Source organism: Lineus longissimus, chromosome 1 (assembly GCF_910592395.1).
Source record: "Lineus longissimus chromosome 1, tnLinLong1.2, whole genome shotgun sequence".
Classification (NCBI taxonomy): domain Eukaryota; kingdom Metazoa; phylum Nemertea; class Pilidiophora; order Heteronemertea; family Lineidae; genus Lineus; species Lineus longissimus.
Window position 1 is genome coordinate 4,661,995 of NC_088308.1, and position 12,180 is coordinate 4,674,174.

The window sequence follows — 12,180 nt, forward strand, 5'->3', positions numbered from 1 at the left end:
CTGGGGTCAGTTAGAGCTGTCGTCTGGTTTTAATGGAAATTTGAAGAAGCATATCAACGCTTCTGCACCTGCGCATCAGACTCTGAAACTTTATTCTTTGTCTTTTTACGTCCCTGGAATTCACTGGCCATTATATTGCATCAAGACAATATTTTGCCGCTATTTTTACATCCTTTTTTGTCACGAGTCTAGTCCTGGTTTTACCGGCATTTAAATTGTTTGTGTAGTGAAGATTATTTAGCCAATGCCATTGTCACATGGTGATCAGCCACGTTCCCCACACGCGTAGAAGAAGTCTGGCCAACAGTGGTGGCAGCGATGAGGTGCAAACAGATGCCCAGCTGATTTTTTTATGTCCCCAACGATTGCAGCAAGAAAACACTCACTTGCCGAAGCAGATGGTTCCAGTCGGCCCGAGAATTACTCCCGGATGAAAAAACCTGTGTAGTAAAAAGCAAGTGTCTCATGTCCCTGATTGTGCAAGATAACTGCTTCTTGCAGTTTGTATTCAGAAATGAAAGGTGGCCAGTATCTCACTTTAATCTACCAGGCAGAAGGATTTTGCAGGCAGTCGTGACAAATTCTAAAATGGAGTTGGTTACTTGCCGTGAATAAAGAATGACAGCATCTCTGATTGTGAAAAGATAACTGCTTTGGAGAAGTGAAAGGTGGCCTGTATCTCGCTTTAATCTCTGTGCCAGAAACTATTGCCTGACTGGTGTTGCCAGCTTCTCCTATTACCCCAAAATGAATTTTTTTGTGCCCTTGTTACATACAGCCAGTGCAGTGGTAAAAAGGGGCGAGATGGTCACCTTACCCCTTCTGAAGAATCAGTTCCATGGTAAAGAAGGCCTGCTTCTCACTATACCCCAAACTGTCTTGATTACGACCAAGTGACACCTTGGTACAGTGTTAACTGTGAGGTGCTTTTTGATCACGATGCATTCAACTCGTGTTGAGATTTTTTCACCGATAAAACTCAGTTAGTGCAGGTGGGATTGGACGCCATAGCCATTGGCGGTTGAAATTACTATTCATTGCACTCGAGTTTAGAGTCACCATTTACACTGCAGCGTCTTTCATTCGATTTTATTATGTCGGTTGGAAATGCCTAGAGGCTATGAGGCCAGACTCCGCAGCATGAAAGGATGAGACAACTCTTATCAGTTGTTGATTAATTGTTGGAAAGAAAGAATGAAAAATTAATATGGGGGTTTAGTATTTCCTTTTGATAGTGTTTTTCACTTGGTTTAATTTTTTTCGACTTTGGCGTGGACAAGTGTAGATTGGCCTGAAGTGATACCACTTGAAACACACAATGAATTAAACCATTGTCATTTGAAAGGAAAGAAAGATATTGCTTAACCAAATAGTAAAGTAGTGTTTTACCACTTCAAGTCTTCAGGAGTTAATAACTTCATACTTTATTTCAAGTGCTTTTATCAGTTCTGCAAATATGACTTGTCTGATCCATGTAATCATCACATGTCTTCATTTATGGCGCTTAATGTCTCAAATGATTGATTCTCTTGAAGTTTTCTGGCAGAATCCTTACTTCGATGTCCATATAGTAGGAACAGGTGCCCGATATTTTTCGTTGAAAAGAAATTTGTCACAGTTAAAAAGAAATTTGTCACAACTAGTGTTACATTTTGTCCGAAGACATATGCCCCAGAACCGCTCCTGAAAAGATCCTCAGAGCCTTTTCAGGGGACTACAAAACAGCCTGTCAACGTATCGTATGGGTCTGTTATCTTCAATTCAGTGCACACACCTAATCTCAACTTGTCAACGAAGAAGAAGAATACATCCTTCCTCATATGTTGTTACACATGTCACTCAATTATTAATTAACAAAGTCAGATATTCATTAATGAGATCCTATGTTTTGTCGATTTCAAAAACCTGCATGGGGAAAACATGATATTGGGTGAATTCAGTGGATAAAGAAAACAAAATGAAAAGCTATTGGTGTTTTGAGATGACATAGAAATGATGAAGAGGGCAGACGATCCTTTTGGTCGAAGCAGACGATCCTTGCTTTGAGCAGACGATCTTTTTGCTCGGAGCATATGTGTTGACACAAAGGCACCATCACCTGTCTTGAGGCTGCTGCAAGTGTGATGTCTTCTGGCTACGGTGGTCATTGTGTGCAGTTAAAGAGATATGCCTAATTTCAATACCGCAAGATTGAAAGTCCCTCTGCAGTGCAAATGTGATAAAGAAGAAAAAAAACGTTGGGCAGATGTACTATAGTTCATGACAAATTTCTTCCAGGTTTTCTTTCCTGTTCATAAGAACTTTATATCTATTCATCTGTTACCGCTTTGTTCACTTTGGGCCCTTTTAGAACAGAAACATCGCTGCAGATCCTTGGTTGTCTAGAGTAGACCTCAGATTATCACCAAGTACAGCTAATTCAGTAATAAGTCCTTAACTCATGCAGTACAATGCAATTAATTAAACAAAACCACGAGCGACAATAATTAGTGCCATGTAATGACCGATTATCAAAAACAATGAACGATGCTGGGTGAGTGGGTAAGTACCAGTTTCGCACTCGAGAACAAGAAGCATCTGCAGGGACGTGTGTCTGCCTTTCACTTGTTCCCTAGTCACGATAAATTGTCCAATCCCGCCATTATTGACTCGGCACAATGGTGGAGATTAAGACTATTATCTTGTGCCTTTATGACGGTCGTCTAACCTGAAAGGTGCTGTTGCAGCCGCGGGTGGGAGTGGTGGGGGGTTCACATGACACCGTTAACAACCCGCCCGACAAGTCAAACCTCCTCGCTCCCAATGAAGCAACAAGTTAGATTAAATCACTGCTCATCTCGTTGATATCTCGGAGCTGGGCAGCCGGAGATGTGCCATGTTGTTTCTTGTGGCTCACTTGTTGCAGGAGGGGAAGAGTTGTTTCGCCCATGAGGCGTACCCGGCCGATGGATGCCCCAGACAGCTGAACCAGCATCCCTTACAATACCCACACCCAAGTGTGTGTACTTAGTTCTTGTTACAACGACCTGCTGTCCTAACACCTTCAGTAGCAGACGGTTACCAGTTCGAGCATCTAGGGTACTTTCATACCAGGCCCCCTTTTCTTGAGGACTCTTTACGTCAAATAAAAAACGTCTCTAACTTATTATTGTGTTATGAAAAAAAAATTGGACCACTCTTTGTCTGTAAGTTTTTATCGATAACCACAACTCATTGTTGTGGTTTTTCATTATGTTCTGTGTTCTTTTAGAGACATATGCTGCTTTTTAACCTGGTGTTTGTTCACTGATAAAGGTAGCCCGAGGTTGTCACGTGCCTCCTGACAGGCTCTACTCACCAGAGAGTGCAATGTTGCCAGGAAGGACAATTTATTAAAACTTCAGCCATAAAATTTGATCAGACATTTCTGAGTTTCTGTTTCAAAAAGCTATGTATTGGAAGGCTTTTTCTTCATCGAGGTTGAGAATAGTACAAGGCGTAGCAATTCTTCTAATAAAGGAAAAATATGAAAAAAAAATTTGTGTGTCGAATGTGAATTGCAATAGTGAAATAAAGAAAACAAGTCCAGCTTCCCACCTGAAACCAAAGCTCTTTCCATCTCGTCTGTTGCCAACAATAAAAGATAATCTAATACAACAATGGTGTGATGCTGATCGCAGTGATTCTTGACCATGAGGCGTGGTCAAGTAAACTTGTGACAAAGAGGTCGGCCTACGGCAACTACACGTTACTGTTGTTCCAGTGAAGTGCCGATGTTAGGAAGATAACGGGGAAAAGTCACGCATTTGGTACTTAAGATGTCATCTTCATCAATGTTGATCAATATCGTTTCGGGTAGTTTTAGTTAAGTTATTGAACTTTGCAGAAAGCTATCGTTGAGTTGAAGGATGCAGTAGTAATGTGCTATCCATTGGAGTTTGCGTGGAGCTTTGTTGTTGTGGTGATTGCCTTTAAAATTGCCCACTCCCTGCTGCTAAATGGCAAATGAGCTAAGATGACTGTTGACGAAATCAGGCAAACTTTGGTGATAATATTCAGCTCCTTTGGTACAATTGTTGACAATGTGATGTTGGCGGGTAAGCAAATGAAACTGAAAGTTGGAAATGCACAAATGCAACTTTAAAATGCTTCTTACCTGAAAAGGAGGACAGTAATCCAATGTGTGATATTCCACTTATATGACAACACATCCATGTCTGATAGAATATCCTATAATCCTGAGAATGTCGTCTGAAGTGAAATGTATCCTATATATCCTAAGTGTGATGATACATCCTATAGAATGTGTTTAATACCATGTGTATGGGGAAATGCAGTGGTAATGATGTATAGAAGGCAAGGTGTGTGCTCCCATCTTGGTCCTGTTGTCCCCAACCAACTGTGAGGGGAGGCCTGCAAGCATGCAGTTTTATACCTCGTCTGGCAGCTGGAGACAGCCAACAACCCAAAACCATGACAGTGCATATGTTTTTTTCTTCACAGATGGCAGAGTTTCATCTTTTTGCTTCTCCATACCTAACAACACCAGTTATTGGTTGATTTTAATTTGAAAGATATCAGAAAGGCCTTGGGTCTGGTGAATTCTGAATGGGTTGGCCTCATTTGCAAGGTCAGGTGATGATTGTTGGAGCCACGTGTGATTCTGAACCCAACCAGTCTGATTTGGGCTCATTAGATCAACAGCCCACAGAATGGCATCACAAATCCAAGTGTTGCCAAGAGAAAAAATTGAATGCCTTCCATGTGCAAAGAGAAAGTCACAGGTGGAGGTAGCATCCAACACCATTGATAAAAAACATATTACCTCAATCGCACAAGGGCACTTGTCATCTTTTCAACTATTAAGTGTATGCATTTTCTCTCTTCTTCCCATTTAAAACAGCTAATGTTGTCTCAACATGCTGTGCACTTGCTGGCTGTGGACTGATACGTGTTCTGTGTGGGAGTAAAGAGGCCATCCTTGTCGGCAACATCTTTTAAATGGTGTTTTATTCATTTCTAAAGTGTGAACACCACCCACCCGTTTACAAAGGTCAATAAAGAAAAAAAAATTGCTCTGCAGATTAAAAAAATAACTTCCCCTATATTATAATATCTTCCTTGATTGTTGTGAATTGCCCAAGGACTTCTATTTTGACTTTATTGCCTTAAAGAAGTGATCTGTTGGAAACTATTCCATATCCTTGCAGAAGCGGATAGCCCCTGCTAGAGATGGTGGCTTTGAGGCCAAATGCATGGTTTCAGTCCAGGAATGTGAAACAAATAATTAACCACCCCATCCCTTAACTATCATACATGGTCTAGATAGATCAACCCTCAATGTCTTTGTGACGATTCCTTCCGTTTTCCTCGCTTTTTAGGCATTAACTCTAGAAAATAGTGTTCTCTGGTTGTCAGTAGCTCTCAGGACACAATACACAATTCCTTGGTTTACATAATGGACCTGCATGGAGAATGATGTAGTGGAAATCATGCTCCATTTGCTTGAAGAATGCGGATGGCCGAGCAATTTTTGCAGAAATTGGGTCATAAACACTTACTACACAGCTTCATTGGGCAGACAATAAACTTCGGGATGATTTTATATTGAAAAAGTGTATTTTTGAGAGCTATTTTGGCTGTTGTGATGAGGTTCGTGGCCAGATATGGTCACATTTAGAGCAGTTTTGATATGCTTTCTAGTGTGGTTTGGACTGTTTTCCTGGCCAGTGTTCTTTCCTAATATATCTAGCTTGACTCTCATCAAGTTTATCTTACATTCTGCCAGCAAAATGATGATATTGCATTGACGTTTGATGCGGGATGCGGCGGATTGGCCCCAAGTAAGCCAGTCTAGCTTGCACACATTCAAACCTGCTATATTGTCTGGGCTACAAATCAAACCACAAACCTCACACTATAACAGGTGGGTTATTATTTTGTGTTCTCATTATTATAATCCAGCTTTTGAGTGCCAATTGACAGCATTTTTGCATATAAGCTGATGTTAATTTGAATGCTAATTTGGTTAACCAGGTGCCTGTCTGTTGCAGTTTTTTGTCACTTGCAAGGTTGCAGGCAAGCTGACAACATGGACTTCCTACTCAGCAGCCTCCCCCCTCACCCAGTAGGTAGTTTAACTGCACTTAGACTCACTAGAGTCATCCCAAAAGTGAGATTCCTCATGCAGCATGTTGTGAAAGGCGGCAATCACGTTGGGCTCAGAGTGAGTAAGGTTAGCTTTAAGAAGCCACGTAAAACTCTCCCTGGAGGGCGCCACCGTCAAAAGGTGGCTGGACGCTACACCAAGGTTACTCCGGATGTACGAAACGGTAAGTGACTCTTTCCTCCTTTCTCCTCGTCTGCCATGCTTTGCTTCCATGCTCTCACCCATCTCCTCGTGAGAAACACCTCACGTTCAAACATTCCTAGTTTTTGCACTCACTGGCCAGCAGTGATTGTCCTTCAATCTCTGCCTCCAAACATCATACCCTTGCCCTCTAGCAGCTCAAATCATCGTCTTAGCTTCCAATTTTATCCAAATCTGTCACCAGTGGGTGCACCCACTTTCAAAAATTCAACACCCACATTTCAATTTTGAATATGTTTCATTGTTTTGGGAATAAACTGTCAGTGTCTTGAAATAATTGTGGGTGTTTGCGGGTGGATTTACGCTTCGGGTGCTTGGTGCCTCAGGTCAAACTTTTCCAGCATCGCTACTCCATTTCCTGGAATTTCTCGTGGCATTTTCTGGCTGTGCATTCTCGCATAACGATGCATAAGTGTCAGAATCTCTACAGTAACAATGGCTACTCTTGATTATATTTTGTTTTCATTTGCATATGTATGGCTTGTATGTCTCTTAGAATCTTCAGTTGGCAAAATACATATGACACCTCATTTCATCAGCGACTATTTGCCGCCTGTCTGCCTGGCATGCTCTTTATCAGGGTATTGAGCAAAGTGTTTCAATCGCGAGTCGGTCATCATAACCATTTTCAAATAACATTGGCATTTCACGCCACTTTCACATGCATGATGTCTCTCTCACACCCCAATGATGATGCTTTTTGTGCTTTTTTCAGAATTTGCCATTTCAGGGTTTCAGATCCCGTAAAACAGTTTGAATTCTTGTGGCCTGCATCGAATATGGAAATTGCCAACATCGTGGAGTGATGGGGTCAACTTTTCGTGTAGATTATGCTAAGTTTTTGTTGTTTATGTTTTCACATTTGGAGGACTGCGCCCAGGTGCCCAGTGGCCTCATTAAATACAAATTGAGGCAGTGCCACTCAATATTTTCCTTATTTTTTATCTTCCAGCTTTGAAGACCCCACCTGCTTACGCTGAACAAAGAAGACAACTGGAACGAGCCAAGGTAAGGCTTATTTTTATTGTCCCCATACAATTGTGGAGAATTTATTTACCCCCAGTCAATAATTTTTGGCTTTTTGCATAATTTTCAAAGAAAACCATGCGGCACAGTGCACTATGAATAGATGACGGACATAAGGAAACGGTCTTATCTTTTATTTGGTGCTTCCTTTTGCCCGTTGTAAAAACATGTCGGCAAAATGTTCCCAAAAAAAAATCGACCCAGGCTCCACCTGACTTTCCAAACATTCAGTCCAGATGCCTCACACATGTACCAGCCAAAACCCTTTAAACCCGCAGCCAATCAGATTGTTTGTACACCTGAGCCAATCAGAACCAAGTCCCCTCCCCATCCATGAGGCGGGCACCATCCCTTGGCACATGACCTCATGACAGTCGTGATGCCTGACAAGTTACTAAGCACCAGGCCTCCCGAGTTGCTCGAGCGTTGTCACGAATGTACACATACCGCTGACTTGCATGCGTCCGCAAAAAAGTGTCACTGGACCAATTCATTGTCCATATCGAGCATGTTTGGATGGTTTTTTGTAGCCTGACAAAACTTTCAATTCTCTTCTATTGAATTTGGTGGTGATAAAAATGGGATTGATGACAATATGGATAAGTGCCAGGACATATTCTGGCAGATTGCAAGCCATCACGAACGCCATGGCGATGGGCAAAGTCACGGATGAGATTTAGTGACAAATATCCTGCCACTTTCTGCATCGGGTGGAAAGTGTGCCCGTAATTGTCAGTGTTGCTATCATGAGAATTCATATCTTTTTCAAATGTCCGTGGAGCGTGTGTTAAACAGCTGTCATGCAGTGTTACCGCTGCATGCTTGACGGCAAGGCCAGTTGTGGCATCAAATATTTAGCTGCAGTTCAATTTTGGCCCCTTATACCTCTGCTATCCTGGCGTCGCTGTTTTATACTTTTTCCATTTCATACAGGTTCAAAGTTCTTCAAATTCTCAAGTTGCTAGGGTCCCAAGTCTCTAGTCCTATGGGGTATGCTGAAAATAGCCAAAACTGGCGTAAAATATTAGAAATAGCAAGAGATGTGTAATGGCAGGTCCCAAAATCAAAGTCCCCAGTGAAAAACAAACATGTCACTACAAGTCCCTATGTTGAAACATTAGTAAATACTCAATGCATTGTCAACTGCACATTGAAGAAAGGAAACATTTCTGTTGTTGAATATTTTGCTACACATACGTGTTTAGTCTTCATTTGAATATTTCATTACAAGGTTAGTTTCCAAAATTATTTGTTATTCATCCGTGTTCACCTAATCACGTGGGGTTATGGTTCTTGACTCAACAAAATCCCACAGTTCACAAATCGGCACGCGTCACCAAATCACTCAATTTGTCTCATTTTAGTGCTACTCTTGACACGGCAAACATTTCAAACGCGATATCATGCTCAATGGAGCTATATTTGATCTGGGGTTCCTTGAAGTGTTTGCTTGTTTTCAAGTGTGTCAACATGCTTTTTTATTGCAAGACAGCTGTAGCTCCTCAAATCAACTAGTAGACTTCTTCCTCTTGCTGGTAAAACCTTGGGCAAAACAGGGCTACTTCATGTAGCTTCCTTAACCTTTTAGCATGTGATACACTCTTTTTATGCAAAGGGTATTTGATATTTCTTGGGGACGAAGTCAGCAAGTTCTAGTCTGTATCTACTTGTGGCTCTAAGGACCTCTTACCAGAATAATTTAAGTTATAATGCTAGAAATCTCGATCTTGGGTATAATTCTGCCCTTCTTTTGTGAGAAGTTGGTGTCGTATAACTGGTCTTTGTGATGTTGACAAATGCTCACTTCCTCGTGTCATAAAAGCAAAACTGTTGCAGCCCAGAGGGTTGCACCGCACAAGTACATAATGAATATTGAATTGTTTTGTGTCTTAAAGTTCGAGCAAATATATTCAGCGTGGATAGTCATGTGTTTGATAATAATTTGAGAGATTATGGGCAATTATTGCCAATTGTCAATACTGGCACCTGCTCCAAGCAGAAAAGACAGATTTCTCCAATTGAATGAAATTATTGATTGCTTTGGTCCATGGTTGCTGCTGCTGAATGTAATAAGAATCGGTGATTTGGGGTAATCGCAACTTTGAAAACACTCACAGTCACATTTTAGAGAAGGCTACCAGAGGGCCGGACAGAATGGGACCATTCCCTTTCTCTGTCACAATCTTATGGATTTGCATTTGAAGTGCATTGGGAACTAGCCCACTTGAAGCTGATGATGAGGGTGCTATTCCAAAAACTTCTGTCCATTCAATAAAACCTTTAAGAAGACCACTTTCAAACGCTCCCTGCACTACAGTGTAGTTAGAACTTTAACAAACACCAACAGTCAAACTATCCATGCACAGTTTAGTATCTTATGAGTCCTCCTTCTCCTGATAATAGATTTCTTAACCAAATTGACCAATCTTGTCTAGTTTATGAGGACTGCTTTAAAAATATTCAAGATTCATCCATCCAATTATTTGAGAAGAAATGATGAAGACACGTGTTGCACTGCAAAGATTTTCATCAAATCGAGCGAGTTGGTTGCAGATGTTCCTTTGCCCTGGAGATGAGTTCAGAAAACTTTTCCCCAAAACTAGAAAAAGTGAAAGGACAATTGTCATTATGACCATAAAAGCAGCTTTCTCACACTGTTGGTAATGTTTCCGGGGCATGGCTCGAGTCCCAAATTTTGTTGTTGTTTAAAAAATGAACATGTGGAAATTTCGGGCCAATTTATTCCTGGTTCTCTGATTGCTGCACTTTATGTGATTATCGTGGAGAGATGCAGAAAGGCTGATGTCGTGTTTTTTTCAATGCTTTTCTCCTGCGCTGTAACCCTAGGGCCTGTTTCCATACAGGAAAAAAAGAGAAAAAAACCAGGTGCTTCAGATGCATTGGGGTGAATTTGTCCATTGTCAGTGGAGGTTTTCTTGGTTGATAATTGCCCTTCCAAAAACTGCCTTATAGCTTGGCCGCCGATCTCTTTGGTGATTTTTGTCTATGCTCAGCAGTTAAACAACATCTAATTGCCGTTTTTTACTCGGACAAACAAATTAGCTGTAATTATTACACCATGCAAATCGTTAAAGGTTTGTGATGGCCCAAATTAGGCTTGCAGGGTGTGAAGTGTATTGATGGAACATATGTGGCATGGTGCGCTTCCCACTGCTTGGTCGTGGCTTGCCCAGTTTCCCTGTGGTGAGCCTAAAACCAACAAATTGTGTGCCCAAGTCGCACGTTACATTGTTGCAGTTGCTGTGGTCTTCCCAAGCACTCATAAAAGGGAAACGATCACCGCGTGGCGTCTTAACGGTAAATATCAACAGAATTTCAAAAATGACTTGGCCAATATTTAGTTTTATGGTTTAAGGAGTGCGTTTCTGGCGCTTCTATTTGTACGCTCATGATTGAATAGAATCACTGCCCATCAGCAAGAATATACTGTGCAGTTGGTTATTTATATATATTATGTTGTCTATTCAATTGTGGTGAAGGGCGGGTTCCCTGGCATCACTTTCTTGCGTGAGAGCTTCTTTACGAAGTTACAATTGTCTAAAAAATGTTCAGCAAATCTGCGGCTCACCTATTTTCTTTGGGCACGCTTTCAATAGAATCAGAGAATCGTGCTCAAAGAAAGCATGTCAAGACCACAACATGATATGGCCGGGGTTGACACAGTTGTCTACCGTAGAGACAATTTTTTTCTTATTATTCGTCTCACTTTATCAACTAAGAAGTGACGGGACCCCTCTTCATATCTGATCAGGCATTAATCAAGTACTGTGCCTGCAGCCTCTTTTATACCGGTTGAGCACGCTCATTTGCATATCAGTCACGTGACCATGGACGGCGCAGCTGCCGGGGAGTTTTGGAACGTGGCTGCAGCTCTCAGCTGTCACCTGATGCTTGAGCCCCAGGGTCGAGTCGAGAGAGTTAACGAGACAAATCTCTGACTTCCCAACAGGTCTTTTTGTGTTAAGTATTTTATTAATACAGTATAATGTGAAAGGAAAAGTGCTAGTAATTCGTATGATTAAGAATTTATGACTTGCGTTTTGAAGAGGTTCTCTCCTGACTTACTTGACTCACTTTCAAGTCCTTCAGAGTTGGCTTGTTGTCGTCTAGATCACTCTCGGCATCTGATGTGCTCTCTTTACTCCCGCTACACCTGAGGTTATGCGTATTTGCAATTCCTCAGCACAAGTTAAAGGCAAAAGAAGGAAGATTTGGGGGTCTGTTGGCTGGTGAAAGAAAACAATGAGAAAAGAGTGGTCGACTATACCTGTCTGAATATAAAGGTGGTTTTGATGTGAGTTTGTTGTTGTGAATATGTCGATAGTAAGAGTTAGAGCAACTGGTGTTTGTTCATTCCACCTCTCAAAAAAGGAGTTATTTTTATATAAAGTAATATTTTATTTCATCCTGTCCAGCGATGACTGAGGACTCCCAGCCTCAGACAGGTCGACTAACCAACTACCACCCATGATCAAGTGATCAAAGTGCTGAATAAAATATTGTTCCTTCGTGATGATTTTTTATCCCTGAGAATGTTATTTTCAGCGTTTCATACCCAATTTGACCCCAAATGATATAAACAGAAAGCATATAAACAACAAATATACCGGTAACCATATTCCTAAATCTTGTTCTTTCAGACTGGCGACCTATTGCGGCACAAAATCCAGACCAGACCAGACAGGCAGGCACTTGTGGAACAAAACATATTACAAGGTGAGCAGATGCTGACATCTGGTGAAAATAATAGAAACTGGTGATTCCTCGTCCTGGTGTTTGCTATC

At 41.3% G+C, this 12,180-nt stretch overlaps 1 protein-coding gene across 5 annotated transcripts in view; it reads left to right on the plus strand.

The window, feature by feature from the left end:
* The window catches only part of LOC135486036 (myocardin-related transcription factor A-like), a 100,111-nt gene that overhangs the window by 75,154 nt on the left and 12,777 nt on the right, over positions 1-12,180 (plus strand). For all 5 annotated transcript variants that reach the window (XM_064768527.1, XM_064768502.1, XM_064768517.1 and 2 more), the window contains 2 exons: positions 7,302-7,357; positions 12,037-12,112. In XM_064768527.1, the coding sequence (XP_064624597.1) occupies positions 7,302-7,357; positions 12,037-12,112 (132 nt within the window). The remainder of the gene's footprint in view (positions 1-7,301; positions 7,358-12,036; positions 12,113-12,180) is intronic.